Source organism: Sorghum bicolor, chromosome 10 (genome assembly GCF_000003195.3).
Source record: "Sorghum bicolor cultivar BTx623 chromosome 10, Sorghum_bicolor_NCBIv3, whole genome shotgun sequence".
NCBI classification, from domain to species: domain Eukaryota; kingdom Viridiplantae; phylum Streptophyta; class Magnoliopsida; order Poales; family Poaceae; genus Sorghum; species Sorghum bicolor.
The window spans coordinates 7593002-7610706 of NC_012879.2; the positions used below are offsets into that span (position 1 = coordinate 7593002).

The following is a 17705-nucleotide window of genomic DNA, read 5'->3' on the forward strand; positions in this document are numbered from 1 at the left end:
GCCGAGCAGCACGCTGCTGGATCGGAGCTGATTCATCAAGGGCTGTTGGTGCGAGTCTCTCTGTTCAAGAAACGGTCAGAGTCGCCGCGCTCTCCATGCTGCCCATGCCAATCCAGCTGTCCCCAAATCCAAGTTGATCTCCGGTCACCCGGAGTTGAACGCCAAGTGCATCCCGGGGAAGGCGTACACGCGCTGGTCGTTCTGATCCTGAATTCCTTGATCAGTGATCCCTAAACAATGGCGAGCTCTTTTTTACTCCATTCGTCCTAAATTATAATTTATTTCAAAAATTTTGAACAATCAAGACATCTCAAGTTTAATTTAAATTATAAAAAACTATAATAATTTATAACATCAAAAAAGATATACTATGAAAATTTACTTAATAAAGAATCTAATGACGTTTAAGTAATATGATAACTATTATTATATTATATAAATTTGATTAAATTTAAGATATTTTAATTTTTTAAGATTTTTTTAATGACTTATAATTTGCTGAGGGAGGAAAGGAGCATGTAATAGGGAAGAAGAAGAAGAAGAAAACAAAAAAAAACATTGGCAGGCCTATAAAAAGGCAGCTCCTGGCCACTCTAGACCACACCCACACGGACACGGCCACACCACCAGTAGTGTGCACTAGTGCTCCACTCGCTAGTCTAGAGTCTAGACTACTCCCAGTCGAGGCAATGGACTCCTCTTCCAGCAGCTTCCGCCTCAGAGACGCTCTGATCCTGCTTCTGCTGGCGTTTCTCAGCATGGCACGGCACGCCACGGGAGCCGCGGCCAGCCCAGGCAGCAGGAGGCTCATGGAGCTGTACAAGCCGCCGCCCAGCGACCTCCTACGGTACCACGACGGCGCCGTGCTGAGCGGCGACATCCCCGTCTCCGTGCTCTGGTACGGCCGCTTCACGCCCGCGCAGAAGGCCATCGTCACCGACTTCCTCCTCTCCCTCTCCTCTGCCCCGCCGCGGGGGTCACCGTCGTCGTCCCCGGCCCCGTCCGTTGCGCAGTGGTGGAGCAACATCAACCAGCTCTACCTCTCCAAGGCGGCGACCGTCAGCAAGAACGGCGCACACGGCGGCGGCGGCAAGAACGCGCGGGTGGTCCTGGCCGCCGGCCAGGTCTCGGACGAAGGGTGCTCGCTGGGGAAGAGCCTGACGCTCGCCCAGCTCCCGGCGCTGGCGGCACGCGCCGCGGCCGCGAAGGGCGGCGGGCTCGCGCTGGTGCTCACGGCGCAGGACGTGGCGGTGGAGGGCTTCTGCATGAGCCGGTGCGGCCACCACGGGTCCAACGGCGGCTCGCGCGCGTGGGCGTGGGTCGGGAACCCGGCCACGCAGTGCCCCGGGCAGTGCGCGTGGCCGTTCCACCAGCCGGCGTACGGGCCACAGGCGCCGCCGCTGGTGCCGCCGAACGGGGACGTGGGCATGGACGGCGCGGTGATCACCGTGGCCAGCATGGTGGCCGGCGCGGTCACCAACCCGTTCGGGGACGGCTTCTACCAGGGCGACCGCGGCGCGCCGCTGGAGGCCGCCACGGCGTGCGCGGGCGTGTACGGCACGGGCGCGTACCCCGGGTACGCCGGGCAGCTGCTGGTGGACGCGGCGACGGGCGGCAGCTACAACGCGCACGGCGCGCGCGGGAGGAAGTACCTGCTCCCCGCGCTGTACGACCCCGACACGGGTGCCTGCTCCACCTTGGTTTGAAGAAAGGGACGCGCGGCGGCGCCGTGGCTTGGCATGCGTCACCGTCAGTGGGTGATACAGTGATGATAATGCGCCTGTGTTTGTGTATTACCAACTCAGCGTATGTATATACGGAGTAGTATTTGACGGTTGGGTAACTGTGAAGTAAGTACTCTGTTTCGTGAAGTTTGTTCTGTCTGCCTCATCATAAAAAAAGAGAGATAAATCAGTCGACTTTACTCTAAAAAAAGTGTGATCTGTCTCATAATCTCATTCGGCATTACTTATGACATATAAGAACGTCTCCAATATTTTCCAAAACTCACTCCCAATCTTGTATTTTTTGTACAAATTGAAGAAGAAAAAAACTGTCAAACAACTCATCCCAACTCTCAGTATTTTCGTACTTTTTTTTCGAAAGATCCGTTGCCGGCTTTCATTGATAAGAAGAATCAAAGTACAAGTATGACAAGGTATAAGATATTTGGTGTGAGAGGCGCCCATCCTTTTGTACTGCTTCGCTGCATTGCGAAGCCGCACCACCCCTAAGATTCATTAGTCATAGATTACATTATAACATTGTTTGGCTCATCTAGCCACTCTGTGAATAGGCGCTTGGGAAGGAATAACAAGCTCCACCCCTTTGTTTCCTGCAAGTATCCAGGTTCTGGCTTCGTTCTGGATCGATCCTAACAGCTGCTCAGCTGCCTTGCTTTCTCTATTGAAGATCCTATTGTTTCTTTCCTTCCAAATTTTCCACGCAATGAGCATAGTTATTGAACGTACCCCTTTTTTCTCGCACCCAATCCAGTATCGCCTAACTCAATGAACCATGATTGAAGGTTTGTAGCTTGGCTCCAAATTGACGGGTTTAAGGCCAGGGCTGATATCCATGATACCACTTTACTCCATACTTCTCTTGCAACCTGCATTCTTGCAGTAGGTGGAAAATCGTCTCAAGGTTCCGGACACAAAGTGGCCAGAAATATTCGTTCGGCCATTCTCTGAGCAGCAGCCGCGCAACTGTCCATACACAGTTTTGCAGCATTAGCCAGATGAAGAAACGACATTTTGGAGGTGCCTTGGTTGCCTAGGTGATGTATGCAGTCATAGACCGTGTTTTGCCAATGAATTGCAGCTGGTATGCCATGCTATCCTTCTCTTCAGGGCGAAGAGCAATCGGTTGTAGGCGCTGCCACAGAGCTGTGAACGGGTCACAGTCATATTGTAGTCAATATCTTGTATCCATTTATTGCCTGTGACAGTATTTTTGACCGTGCGATTCTTTCTCTTGCTGTGTTTGTATAGGGCCGGGTATAGAGTTGCAGGTGCCTCTCCCTGCAACCATCTCGAGGTCTAGAATTTCGCTGTCACAGTTTCTAACCGTTACCAGGGTAGCTGCGTTGAACAGGGCAATATCCTGCTTGTCAACCGGTAGCTCAAGACCATTCCAAGGTCTGTCCCTCTCGTCCCACTTGAACCAAAGCCATCGAAGCCGTAAGGCTCGGCTGAATTTGACCAGGTTAATAATGCCTGCACGCCGTTCATTATTGGCATACAAGTCTTTTCCCAGGCGACCTTGCATTTACCTCGTGACATCTCCTTGTCTCCTGCCCAAAGGAATTTCCTTCGTATCTTGTCCAACTCTTTTATGAATTGCTTTGGAGCTTTGATTATAGTGAGCAGGTAGACAAGTAAGGAGGTGAGTACAGAGCGTACTAACTCCCTATGTCCCGCAACATTCATCAGGCGGCTCTGCACCCCACGACCTTTGCCTTTGCATGGTCTTGTATATGATATGGACCATTCTGGTTCTGCCGAGAGTTAGGGAGAGCCCAAAATATTTCATCGACAAATTTACCCTTGGCCCTCGGAAGTTCTAGAGGACTGTCTCAACGTCGATGTCAGCACATCTGATCAGCGCGACGGTGCTTTTCTACGTATTCATGCGAAGGCCAGTAGCTTCTCTGAAGGCTCGCAAGATATCCATGATAATTGATACATGAGATGTATTCCTGCTTTAAGTTAGAGAAGATGATGAAAGGTCCTAATATGGCTAGAGGGGGGGTGAATAGTCTATTTGAAAATTCTGCAAACTCACTAGAGCAAGAGGTTAGTAAATAACAAAGCGAAGCTTTTTGCTCTAGCTCTAAAAGGGGTGTTTGCAAGCCACCTACCCAACAATTCTAGTTGCTATGATCACTATGCACACAAGAGCTAAGTCTCTACTTACACTAGAGAGCTACCTAAAGTTTCTATTCAAGAAGTAAGCTACTCTAGTTTGCAAGAAAGAAAGAGAGAGTGTTTGAACTTTATACCACCGAGTAGAGGGGATGAACCAATCACAATATTATGAAGTCCAATCACCGGGAGAAATCCAATCAACAAACACAATGGGACACAAGATTTTTCTCCCGAGGTTCACGTGCTTGCCGGCACGCTACGTCCCCGTTGTGTCGACCAACACTTGGTGGTTCGGTGGCTAAGAGGTGTAACACGAACCTCGTCCTCACTAGGACACCACAAGAACCTACCCACAAGTGAGGTAGCTCAATGACACGAGCACTTTACTAGAGTTACCTTTTGGCTCTCCGCCGGGGAAGGTACAAGACCCCTCACAATCACCGGGAGATGGCCACAAACAATCACCAACTCGTGCCAATCCTCCTCCGCTGCTCCAAGCCGTCTAGGTGGCGGCAACCACCAAGAGTAACAAGAAAACCGCAGCCAAATCGATCGCCAAGTGCCACTAGATGCAATCACTCAAGCAAATGCACTTGGAATCACTCCCAATCTCACAAAGATGTTTAATTTATGAAGGAGATGAGTGGGAGGTGTATGCTTAGGCTCACAAGGAAGTCAAGTATGTTAGAATGCCAAGAGAGTGAGCCCTAAGCCGGCCAACAACTATTTATAGACCCCTCAAGCAAATAGAGTTGTTGGCTCTCTCACTAGGTCTAACTCGGGGTCACCTGACGCTCTTAAAGGGGCACCGGACGCTCAACACCAGCGTCCGGTGCTCCAACGTCAGCCGCGCGTCAGAGTCTAACGGTAACCTGCAGAGCACCGGACGCTGAGCAAGTTAGCACCGGACGCGTCCGGTGCACACCGGACTCATGCGCAGAGAGTTCCGCAAACTCGCAGGGTCACCGGACGCAAGCCACCGGACGCACCCTTAGCGTCCGGTGCTCACCGGACCCATGCGCAGAGAGAGTCGCAAAACGCCCGCACACCGGACGCGCACCACCGAACGCTCAAGCCAGCGTCCGGTGCCTTACCCTAGCTGGGCCAGGCACTGTCTGCACCGGACGCTCGGACGCAGCGTCCGGTGCTCCAGAAGCCAGCGTCCGGTGAGTGTTTTCTCAGCGAGAAACACTCCCGCGACTACTCTAAAAATTCCCACCGGCGCAATAGAAAATATGCACTTCATTTTCTCGAAGTGTGCCAACACCACAACGTGTGTACCAACAAGTGTACGTGTGTTAGCATTTTCACAAACATTTTCTTTGAAGGAATTAAGTTAGCTCACTAGGTTCTAAATGCATGCACATGAACAATGACACCTAGTGGCACTCGATAACCGCTTAGCCAAAGAATTCCCCTCTTTATAGTACGGCTATCTATCCTAAATGTGATCACACCCTCTATGGTGTCTTGATCACCAAAACCAAAACCCTAAGCAATACCTTTGCCTTGATCTCCATAGGGTTTTGTTTTTCTCTTTCTTCTTTTCCAAGTTGAGCACTTGATCATCTTGTGGTCATCACCATCATCACCATGATCATCACTTGCTCCATCACTTGGCATGTACCAACCTCATTAAGTCTACACACACTTAGCATAGAGGTTAGTACTAGGGTTTCATCAATTATCCAAAACCAAACTAGGGCTTTCAGATGACCGCATCGTCTGCATACATAGATATCCTTAGACAGGTGTGTCTTCCCTTAAGTTTGGAGAGGAGGCCATGTTCGGTCGCCTAGTGGAAGATGTTGTTGAGGACATCTATGGCCAGGATGAGTATTTTCGTACTTGAGAAAAATCAATCGATACACGAAGAAAGATACACACGGGGTGACTTCCAATCCGCGTGGTGAGCAACTTCTCTCCGAAAACGTTTCGCCTAAAGAATTAGAATTACTTTATGAACTGTTTGGATGTTACCTTGGATTCAGATTCATGAAAGAGTATTTTTTTAAATAAAAAACATATAAATGAAATATGCTTAAAAAAATCTAAACCGTTTTTTGTGCTGAAGATCATCTTCAATACAATCTATTTTCACTTGTTGCACTAAAAAAATATTATAACTGAAAAACTATATAATTATTAATATAGATTAGAAAATCTAGAATCCATGTGAAACTAGCTTTTCGACGTTTTGAGTTGCAATGAAGAAAATGTGAATCGTTTTTAGGGCTGAAATGTTTTGCATTTGGCACGGAGTAGAAATAGAAGCGATTTAGTCATCCAAACTAGCTAGGTTCGTTCGTTTCAGCCTATTCCCGACCAGGAATAGTTCTTAGCGAGGATTGTCTATATAAATCATACTAGCATTCCTAGCAAAAATTGCCAAAGGTAAGCAGCCTTAGTGTGATCGAGGTTGGCGGTGGCGTGGTCAGGGAGATTGTGAGATGAAAACGGTACGGATATTTTTCGACCGATCTAATTCGTTTAGAGAGGTTCACATCTGTCCATATCCGAGTCTGAATATTCAATATCCGATACCGTATCCGTATTTGAATATTTAAATTGTATATTTATGATATCGATATCCAATTATATCTTATCCAACATGATTGACATTACCCATATTTAAATCCGCATCCGATCAGAAATATGAAAACAAATATAATATCAGTAATATCCGTCCGTATCCGGTCCGTTTTCATCTCATGGACGACGAGCGTGGCCTACTCCCTCTATTCCATGAAGTTGAAGAGTGTCATTCTTACTTTATAAAAAGTTAAATATTTTTAACTTTAACTAAATATATATAAGAAAATATTAATATTTATGATGTATAATTAGGGATTGTTTGGCACAGCTTAACTTCGCTAGTAAATCTGTTTTTTTATAAAATAGCTTCATGAGCAACTTTTTAGATGAAGCTGAAGTGTTTTGGAAAAAGTGTTTGGTAAAATAGCTTCACCAACTACTTCATGCATAGATGAGAGAGAGAAATGAGGGAGAGAGTTGCAATAAGCTACTTTTTCAGCTTCATCCTAACTCATGTCTTTGTGAGAGGAGAAGAAAAATAGTTTCACCCATGAAGCTATTTTTAGAAATAAGTGTTGAGCAAAAAAATAGCTCACAACAACTCATGAGCTTCATGAGGTGTTGTGAGCTGTACCAAACAGATCCTTAATATTATTAGATAAATCATTCAATACATCTTTATAATAAATTTACTGAAGATATAAATTTTACTAATATTTTTTAAAATCTAGTTAAATTTTAATAAAATTTGACAAACACAAATTCCAATTCGATGGGCGACGCTCCTATAGCGGCTATAGGACGGAGCCGAGCACGTACGATTACGAAGAAGACCGAACTGGTCTTATGTCAAGGTATCACTTTTTTTTTGGTCGCAAAAGAAATCCACTTTTTAGGATAGTCAGCGTATCACTGTTGTAAATATCAGTGCAGCACTGAAATCACAAGCAAAAATGGCGAGAAGCCCATGTGTATCGGCCTATCGGGTGAAGCCGTGAAGCAGGCCGATTAGGCCTCAACTTAGAAGACACCGAGAAACTGAGGCCTTGTTTAGTTGACCTGAAAACCAAAAAGTTTTCAAAATTTTCCGTCATATCGAATCTTTCGGCACATGCATGAAGCATTAAATATAGACGAAAATAAAAACTAATTATACAGTTTATCTATAAATCATGAGACGAATTTTTTGATCCTAGTTATTCCATAATTGAATAATATTTGCCACAAATAAACGAAAATGCTACGGTAGTAAAATTCAAAATCTTTTAACATCTGACATGATTCGCGCGAAATGTATAGAAAGCCCACCGAAGAACTCTTTAGTGCGGCCCACTGTACCACAGGCCTCAATAGGTGCACCCACCATCAGCTGCGAATGCTAGGCGCCTAACAACGGGGCCTAGGCGCTCACACCCGTCACAGGACAGAAGCCGCACGCGTGGGCCGGCATGTCGTCGCCGAGAGAACTTCGGCCGGCGGCCCGCCCTTGCCCCTTGGGCCTGGTTTAGTTCGTAAAAAATTTCAAGATTCTCCGTCACATCGAATCTTTGATCGCATGTATAGAGCCTTAAATATAAACAAAAATAAAAATTAATTACACAGTTTAACTGTAATTTGTGAGATGAATCTTTTGAGCCTAGTTACTCCATAATTGGACAATGTTTGTCAAATAAAAACGAAAGTGCTACAGTAGCCAAAACCTAAAAATTTTGCGAACTAAACAAGACCCTCTTTGACTTGCCGAGCGGCTGCGGCGGACGAACGAATCCTGTGGCTCCTGAGGCGGCTAGCGGCCGGGGCCACTTGGACTTCGGCGGTCTCGCGACACGTGGCCGGGACGGGCCGCACAAGCGCCGCCAGCCACGTACGTGTTTTGGTTCTCCGGGGCCCGGACCACGTTTCTGGGACCCTGAAAAACCAAAAACTTTTAAAGATTCTTCGTCTAATCAATTTTTTTTCTTTTTTTCGAAAGCGTGCCTTAGCACGTGTTGCTTTAAGGAAAAAGAAGTCTGAGTACAAGCACGTCAAAACCTGTGGCGAGATGCCATAGGCTAACGGCCAAACACACTAACACAGAGCACCGGCTTTAACGGTGGAGCTAGACCGGTGTACTTAGGAGAGAACTAACCCACTAAAAGAAAGAGAGAGAAGGGGGGACACTCTAAGAGACGAGGTGAACGAACGGCGATAGCAGCCTGTAGCCTGCGGCCACCCACGACTCCATCTCTTCCTGGATGCGCATTAGAAGCAAGGAGCAGGGGCGTGAGGCGCCGTCGAACGTCCGCCTGTTGCGCTCCTTCCAAATCTCCCAGGTGACCAAAAGGACGATGGAGTCGAATGGCTTGCGCACGTCGGCACGAATGACGTTCCTTGTCCCTAGCCACCAGTCCACGAGAGAGTCGTCCGAGCCTGGGGCATGCTGCTGAAGGTTTGTGAAGCTCAGCAGACGGAACCAGACCTCCCTACTGAAGACGCACGAGAGGAGTAGGTGGTCGGAAGTCTCGTCCTGCTGCCCACACAGAGAACAGGACGCCGTCTGCTGGAGTCCATGACGTGCCCGTCTAGCTGCCGTCCAGAGTCGTCCGTGAAGAGCCAGCCAGAAGAAGAACTTGACCTTAGACGGCGCATTGGTCTTCCACAACTCCTTGGCCCCAAGAAGTGTGGTGGACCCCGCAAAGAAGGCGCGGTACGCGGAAGAGCTGGAATACTGTCCATCGGAGGTCAATTTCCAAGTGAACTTGGAGCACATGCATGAAGTATTAGATATAGACAAAAATAAAAACTAATTACACACTTTATTTATAAATCACGAGATGAATCTTTTGAGCCTAGTTAGTCCATAATTAGATAATATTTATCAAATAAAAACAAAATGCTACAATGTCGAAATCCGAAATTTTTTTTAACTAAACAAGGCCCTGGTGAAGAAGCGTAACGGATGTTGCTTTCCTACAGGCCAGAAGCACAGAAGCGATCGGCCATGTGAGGTTCTACCAGAAAGCGACCGGCGGGGACGACGACGGCCGGCCGGCGGCGGGGTCGGTCAGCGCACAAGGTATATTGTAAGCGTGGCAGGTCGGGAGCTTTAGTTATGACTTACAGTATGATTGATGGTTGCCCGTCGACCGGAAGTTCCGTTTTGTTTAGTAATTAGTACTACGAGCAAACACGTGTATTCATGACGAGATCGTGTCAGCTTCACTCTCACAGGAGCTCCTTTTGCCCGGCGAAGTACAGGGCGTTCGGTAGCTCAACCGGCCGACCACGCTCAGGCGGCCGGGGTGTTACTAAAAAAACGGTGCCATGGCCGGCCAAGTCGATCCAACGACGACGGATTTGCAGGCTGTTGCTGACAAGAGAGAGTCAGAGAGGCAGGAGCTCACCTGAAATTAGGCGAGTCGCCTGCCAATGAGACAACACCCATGGTAGTACAGTTCAGGTACAGACCATTTCCCCGCGCATCGGCACACATGGTTTTGGAAGGACTGAACATGCACTAATCAAATCGAATTGACATAATTCGCCCACTAATAACGACGTCCACGCTGAGACGAAAAGCAACCAACCTGCTACGATACAAATTACGACTACTACTGTACTATTTCTGCGTGGTTGAATCGAGACACAGCAAGTACGAAACCGGTCAGTCAGGCCACGCACTGCTGCTTTAATTTCTTGTGTCACTGAACTCCTTGTTCAGCAACTCCTGTAGAGCTGACGACATGGACACGACGGAAGAAGACGTCCACCAACCTGAAGTAGTCCGCGCGCGTGCATGCTACGGTCACGGCAGCGTACGTCACCGCCGGCCCTGCGTGGTCGGCGTGGCCGTGGCGAGCTCGGCCTCGGCGTCCGCCTCCGCCACCGCCAGCCGCAGGTCCTCCACCAGCCTGTCGAGGCTCTCGTACGACGACCCACCGGGCGCCGTGGCGGCGGCCTCGGCCTTGGCCTTCCACTCGGCGGCGCGGCGCCGCATTTCCCTGGCCCTGTCGTCGGTGTCGCCGCCGCCGCCCATCAGCTCCTCGACGCGGGCCGTGACCTGCTCCCGCCGCAGCGTCTCGTCCAGGCGCAGCCCGATGCCCCACTCCTCGCACGCGTACCGGCAGTTGATGTACTGGTCGGCGAACCCGGGCCAGCAGAGCATGGGCACCCCGGACCAGATGCTCTCCGTCGTGGAGTTCCAGCCGCTGTGCGTCAGGAACCCGCCCACGGCGCGGTGCCGGAGGACCTGCTCCTGCGCGCACCACTCGGCGATGAAGCACCGGCCCCTGGTCTCGGCGAGGAAGTCCTCGGGCAGCGCGTCGGCGCCGCGGTCGCCGACGACGAGGCCCGGCCGCACCACCCAGAGGAACGGGCGGTTGCTCGCCGCGAGGCCCCAGGCGAGCTCCGCTAGCTGCTCCAGCGACAGCACGGCCAGAGAGCCGAAGCTGACGTACAGGACGGAGCCGTCCGCCTGGGCGTCCAGCCACGACATGCACTTGGAGTCCTCCTCCCACAGGCTCAGTCCCGGCGCCGGCGGCGCCACCGCCGCGCTGCGGCCGTGGCCGTGGCACTGCTGCGCGCGGTGCATGGCGGCGGCCAGGGGACCGATGGTGTACACCCGCGGGAACTCGTCCCTGAGCGCGTGGAGGACGTCGGACTCGAGGTCCTCGAACGTGTTGAGGATGAGGCCCCGCGCCCTGGCGCAGCTGTTGGCCTCGTCTTCCTCCACGCGCAGCGCGAAGCATTGCGGGTCCAGCGTCCGGACGAAGCTGGAGATGTCGCCGAGCCGCACCGCCGGCATCCCGGCGATCCAGTCGATGGGCGTGTCCAGGTACCCGTTCGTCAGGTCGCTCTCGTCTGCCATTGCCATGCAGAGAAACAGGAGCATGCATGCGAATTAGGATCGTGATTTGATCATCATCTAATTAAAGCGGCAAACAAAAAGGAAATTCAAGGCAGGCATGCATGCATGATGCGTCGATCATGCAATCATATCATAGATACAAGTAACAATAATCTTCAAGCACAAATGTTGTGCAACTCAACGCACGATTAAGAACAAAACTGAAAGAACGGACCTTTGAGCGGCGTGTAGCCCCGCTGCCGGAGCTCCCTTAGCCGGAGCGTGCCAACGAAGCCGCAGGCACTGGTGCCCCAGAGCACGAACGCCGGCACGCCGAGCTCCTCCGCGGCGTCTAGCGCGAAGCTGACGAGGCCGCTGAGGACGACGCAGGTGACGGGCGGCACGCCGTCCCCGAGCCTCCGCCGGCGCGCCAGGTCCACCAGCGGCGGGCCGCAGCTCCTCCGCAGCGACAGGTAGAGCCTGACGGTCCTGTCGGGCGCGACGCGGTCCTCCTCCGACAGCCCGTCGGGCACCGCCTCGAACCGGAACCCCTCCCGCCCCCGCAGCCCGCCGCCCGCCGCCCGCCGCCGCAGCCGCTCGTGGTTGTGCTCCGTGTTGACGAAGGTGACGTACACCCCGCGCGAGTGCAGCAGCTCCGCCAGCTTCAGCGTCGGGTTGATGTGGCCCGAGCACGGGAACGGGAACAGCATCGCGTGCGCTCTCCTCTCCATGGCGTGCGTGCGTGCGCACAGCAGGAAGCTTGTTTGCTGCTGCAGCTGAAATGATGAGCCGGGGGCTGCTGCGGGCGGGCGGGCCTGACCCAAGCGTACGTCTGTCTAAATAGGAGGCCAGCTAGCCCAGGCCAGGCTCCGGTCGCCGTCGTGGCCGCCGCGGATATCGAAAGCGGATATATATGTTTGCGAGGAATGGGCCCTAGATTTCGGCCGTCGCGATTCGATATTCACCGTCGTGTACTAGTAGTACTAGACAAGGTCATGTCGCCTGGAATCATATCTCTCTAGCTCTCGGCACAAAATCTGCCACAGCGCGCGCCACACGTGACCAAATAAAGCGCGTCCCGGCCGGGGCCTGTGCTTGTGCTCCCGTTGCAAGTTGCAACGCCGCGACGGGGCGACGGCGACAAACATGCAGCAGTAGCGTAGAGTTTCGCATGGTTCTTCTTCATTTTCCATGGGGCAATAGCTAGGCGGCGGCGGCAGCAGCAGCAGCAGCAGCATACGCGAGCTTGAGTGCTTCCTGGACACGTGATCGTCTGACCGGGCCGGCGGTCAGGATTGAATCCTGGTGACCTCACCTGATCGAATAAAAGAAACGTTTCCCTTGCAAGTTTTCCCGTCGTTAAGATTCACCGGATCAGGCCGCCCGACTGACTGACCGGCCGCTGCGTGCGTGCGTGCGTGCGTTCGTGGGCAAACGATTTTGTTTTCTTGGCTGCTGCCGCGCGCATCGATCCGCACACGGCAGACGAAGATCGCGCGGCAGGATCAGAGGATGCCAAGATGCCCGCCGCTGTGACGACGACCTCTATCTGCAGATCGAAGACCATACACGCTGACCGCCGGCGAGGATTGGCTACCTCCCCGGCCGTGTGTTTTCTAGTTTCTACGGCCGAGCGCCTGACCCCCGCGCCGTTTCGGTTTTTTAAAGCCCCGGAGGCAGCGGCGGGATCCCGTGCGGATCTTGGCCGGATCGGGCGCGTTGGAGGTTTCTGAGACGTCGCATGGCGTTGTCTACTGCTCTTTCTCTTGCCTATCGTATCGGATGGATGTGGTATATCGATACGCAATTTTATACGCGCGTCTCTTTCCTTATGGTCTACAGTCTAGAGTACTCTACTACTACTGCTGAAGTGTGTAGGATCCATGGAGAGGATACGCTACGCCATTGATTTTACAGGACTGCGTACTCGACCGTCGGAGAGCGACCGTGGAGAGATCTCGATTGATGGAGAGTGATGGCACTGTGTGTGTGATAGAGCAGCAAAAGTCTCCGCTGCGGTCACAACAAATTGGTCGATCCATGTGCTAGCAACTACTACTGGCCAAGTCGCGCCCGCCTCGTTTGCCTCGACGGCGCCGGTGATAAAAAGCCACTTAGAGGTCCAAGTCAAAGATGTTTTCGTTGCCCCCTGATCTATTTACCGCTCCAACCAGCGAATCGTGCTCGTGCCCAGCTGCCTGCCCAGTGGAGGATTCCAAAGCGCCTCGATCGCTAGCCAGTGGTGTTGCTGCCCCTTTTCCCCAACCTTTTTGACCCCCCACGGCACGAAAAGAGTCCTACTACTGTAGTAAAACTTGAAAGCATACAATGCATGCATGATGGTAACATTTTACGATGGCGAGTTGGCGACGTCGATGTTCATGTGGGGGTTACCTTTGAGTGGTACGTGGCCTCGGCGCCTGAGCTCCCCAACGGCGCGGCCACAAGCGAGGCCGCACGCGCTGGTGCCCCACAGCATGTAGGAGGGGAGGCCGAGGTCGGCGGCCACGTCCAGCGCGAAGCTCATCAGCTCCGACGCCACGACGCACGTCACGGGCGACAGCGCCGCCGACGACGACGCGCCGGCGGCGGCGGCGGCGTCGCTGTTCAGCCTCACGATGAGCGCCCTGAGGTGCCCCGCGCAGTGGGTCACCACGGCGCGCAGGAGGCCCATGCTGTAGTGGTCCTGGGCGCCGCGCTCCGACGACGGCGCGAGCCCGTCCGGGATCGCCACGTACCGGAACCCCCACATGAACACGTCGTCGACCACGTCGTGGGCGTGGCCGCGGCCGCGCGCGCGCTCCACCATGAGGGCGTGGTTGTGCTCGGTGTTGACGAAGGTGACGAGGACGCCGGCGGAGTGCAGCAGCCTGGCGAAGTGGAGCGTGGGGTTTATGTGGCCCGAGCACGGGTACGGGATCAGCAGCGCGTGAGCACGCGTCGTCGTCGTCGTCGCGGTTGCGGGCGCCGGCGCCGCCATTGGTGTGTGATCGAAGGTGTGGTGTGGTGATTTCGGGAATGGAGCACGTACTTGAACGTATAAATTAAGCTAAAACGCGCCGATGATCAATGCCGGCCGGTGCCTATGCGCAATGGCGAGTTTGTGTTATATGCAGAATTCTCACATGTACTGTATGCTAGCTGTATGTGCCTTTGCTTGCTACGGAATCAATTCTTTGCAATTCCAAAACAGCCTTTACTTGCTACGGAATCAATACAGTTTTCTTTGCAAAACACACGTCATTCCTCTCTAATTTAAAGTGACAAGTTGAGGTTATTAGCTAGTATATGCCTTTGCTTGCTACGGAATCATCAGTACAGTTTTGTTTACAAAACATACACAGTTCCTCGTGCATGAATCAAATTTAAAGTGGCAAGTTGAAGGCGCAACTATGCTGGGAACAAAGGCATTCTTGATTTAATTTCTGTTTCACAGAACTACGACACGAAATATTCCCCATTATGCTCGTAGACCATTATATTTTAAATTTGTGGAAAACTACCTCGTCAAGCCATGCTCCAGCAGGCCTAGAATCTTATGTTACATGTTTTGTACACATCTTAAAATATAAGAGATTTTTAGTTGTTCCATAAGTCAGATTATTTCAAATTTGATCAAGTTTATAGAAAAAATAGTAGGATGCAAATAAGCTTTAATAGATATACACTATGAAATGTATATTCATAATTTACTTCAATGTAATAGACTACACTTAGTTACTGTGACGGTACAAATAGTTGTACAGCACGACACTTTTTTTAGAAAAAGGTACAGCACGACACTGAAGATATTAAATTTCTTTTATCAAAGAAGTATGTGTAGCTGTACTACTTTATACTATAAAACTAGAGTGCATACAATTAAACTGCTAATTTTGATATGTAGTAATGTACAGTATAAGCTTATCTAATAAAGTAACAACCTAAAAATTATTATCATAGAACTTTAATATAGTTTAAATTGAATTAGTATACTATTGGTATGTGGTTTGTTAACGGTGTATTTTCTACACAATTTAACAAACTATACAAATATATATTACTACTTGGTATACATATGGTGTTATGAACTTTGAATTTACAATGGTAAAAATGGGTAACTTAGAAACATACTTATTAGTGTATTTTCTAGTTATTTAATATCTTTTCATAATAGCTTCTATTAGTAATTTGTTGTGGGAGAAAGCACTGTTTGCTTGGCTGATAGACATACGGATAATTCATATTAGTTTATGTTTTTTATAATGATAGTGATAGACATATGGATAATTCATATGCAAATTAAGGCCCCTTGGAACGAAGGACTCTTTTTCATGTGTTTATGCGTTTTTCATGTGAAAATAAAACCAGTTCCTGTGAAATCACTGCATTCCAAAGGGACCATAAAAGGATAACTTTATATTATCTTTTACAATGGCACCTGATGTGGTAAGTTAAAAGCAAACTTAGGGTTTACTTTCACATATCTCCTGTTAGTAATATTAAAATATATGTTGCCATCGCTTGCATTGCACCCCTATTACTCTATGGCCTATGATTCAAGACATATTTTGTTTAAACTTAAGCTCCTTTGGGCCTCCGGCCTTGTACATGTATATATGTATATTTTTAATGATGAAAAACAAAAGTAGGTAGGGGCCTGCCTTCGGACATTGGACAACGTTCTTGCAAACATTTAACTTGCACATGTTTTAGAAATATTTGATCTTTATCAAAACTAGCAAAAATGCCCTTGCGTTGCAATGGGAGAAAAAAAACTATCAAATCTATATCTATATCTCTATTACCTAATAGCAAAAATGCTTGTCCATCCATTTTTTTATCTATCTTCTTCTAACTACCGAACGATAGAGAGTTTCTTTTATTTCGACTTATATATATAACTCGTGCTCATACGAGTTAAAATAACTTGAGTCTAAACTAATATATGGAGTAAGAGTCCTAATATAGGCGAGACCTACATCCACTTCATGAGCGTACCTCAAGTCTGAACATTTCAATTTTTTTGATTCTACACTTAATAAACACATCCAAACATAAGACCAAACCAACAGGGCTTTCGGATTTTTCAGCATACCTTCATTTCAGCTGGGAAAGCTTCCCATTGGCCTGGTAGTTCTTCTTATGTGCTTCATTCTCATTCATCAGCTTCACCATTTTAAGAAAGGCGCTCTTCAGCACCTTCGGGTCCACCCCTGTCTCCTCCACCTTCACCGGCTTCGCAGCATGCATCTCAAACTTCTGTTGCTGCTTGCGTCTGGAGGACTCCCTAGGCACACCACCATTGACCTGATCCTCCCACTTCTGCTTCGGGACAGGCACTGGAAGCAGCCTGGTAGTGGGCAGGAGTGCGGGCACGGGTGGCGGACCACCACTCGAGGGGTGGGCGCAGCAGGGGCAGCAGGGGCGGGGGCCGCAACGAGGGCGGCGCCAAGAGGTGCGTGGGTATCGGCGACGGCGGCTGGCGTTGCTGCGGGCTCGTGTGGGAGAGCGAAGTAGGTGCGCATGGTACCACACCGGGTAAAAAAAGACAACACTACACCGAGACGAAGACGGAGTGTGGGTGACGGACAGAAACGGATTGGCAGACTGAAATTTTCATAATTAAGTATTAGGGAAAGATAAAATCATTTGGGCAAGACTTTTGTTCTTTATCCTAAAATTATTTCCAAATATGAGTAGGATTTAACCTATAAAGACTTGACACTATTTCCCCCCTATTTTGGCACAAGGGATTCAAGGACACAATAATTTCGAAATTGTTTTTTTGGAAACCCCACTTTCTTTAGTATTTACTAGTATAAGCTTATAACCAAAATACTCTTACAAAATATAAAAAGTCTAGAATTATAATAATCTTAAATTCCTCCTAAGGATAAAAATCAAACACAAGAAATTCATATTTCAGTTAAAACTCAAACCCAAATACAAATGAAGTTATTTTATCATCCTTATAAAATCTGTTTTTCCAAGTATAAGTCTAGTTTCTTGAGCACTTAATTTTTCCAAGATAAATTCCTCCCAAGCCTTTGTTTGGATATGAGCTCGAACTGAAATCCAAACTAAACCACTACTTTTTTTCTCTAAAAAGTAATGTATCTTTAGTGTTGTAGTTGTATCTAATATTCGAGAATGTTTAACTACCTGAACTACACTTCAGGAATAATTTATGACCGATTGCAACCAATGAGAAGCACATGAACTGCTTGAGCTACCGAAATATGAAAATACATGCGAAGAATCATGAAAGATTACTGAAAGTATTTTCTGCAAAACACTAATTAAGGGTGTATATATGGTCAATGTCGTCATCCATATTGGCAGATTCGCTGTGGTAGGGAATGGAGTTGTTGGATCGTAGGTGAGCGATGGAGCATATACTCTTTTCCTCGTTCATACTACACCTGTAGAAAGTGAGCCCAGATCGTAGGTGAGCTTGAAGGGTTCACATTTGGGACGGAGCCCTTCCCTCTTCG

The 17705-nt window shown here is 49.4% G+C and overlaps 3 protein-coding genes across 3 annotated transcripts; 1 reads left to right on the top strand and 2 right to left on the bottom strand.

Annotated features, from left to right (window-relative positions):
* LOC8080051 (protein EXORDIUM) lies at nt 582-1935 on the top strand. The gene has a single exon (XM_002436682.2). The coding sequence runs from the start codon at nt 690-692 to the stop codon at nt 1704-1706; it is 1017 nt and encodes a 338-aa protein (XP_002436727.1). The 5' UTR covers nt 582-689; the 3' UTR covers nt 1707-1935.
* LOC8065493 (7-deoxyloganetin glucosyltransferase) lies at nt 9879-12004 on the bottom strand. The gene is made up of 2 exons (XM_002438029.2): nt 11465-12004; nt 9879-11243 (listed from the first exon to the last, which is right to left on the bottom strand). Exons 1-2 carry the CDS (start codon nt 11958-11960, stop codon nt 10204-10206), a joined length of 1536 nt encoding a protein of 511 aa, XP_002438074.1. The 5' UTR covers nt 11961-12004; the 3' UTR covers nt 9879-10203.
* On the bottom strand, nt 13580-14209 carry LOC8065494 (7-deoxyloganetin glucosyltransferase). The gene has a single exon (XM_002438030.1). It carries the CDS (start codon nt 14207-14209, stop codon nt 13580-13582), a length of 630 nt encoding a protein of 209 aa, XP_002438075.1.

Coding starts and splice junctions, on each gene's coding strand:
- LOC8065494 (XM_002438030.1), bottom strand. CDS start 14,209: ATGGCGGCGCCGGCGCCCGCAACCGCGACGACGACGACGACGCGTGCT.
- LOC8065493 (XM_002438029.2), bottom strand. CDS start 11,960: ATGGAGAGGAGAGCGCACGCGATGCTGTTCCCGTTCCCGTGCTCGGGC. Junction 11,244..11,464: donor GGGCTACACGCCGCTCAAAG/GTCCGTTCTTTC, acceptor TGGCAATGGCAG/ACGAGAGCGACCTGACGAAC.
- LOC8080051 (XM_002436682.2), top strand. CDS start 690: ATGGACTCCTCTTCCAGCAGCTTCCGCCTCAGAGACGCTCTGATCCTG.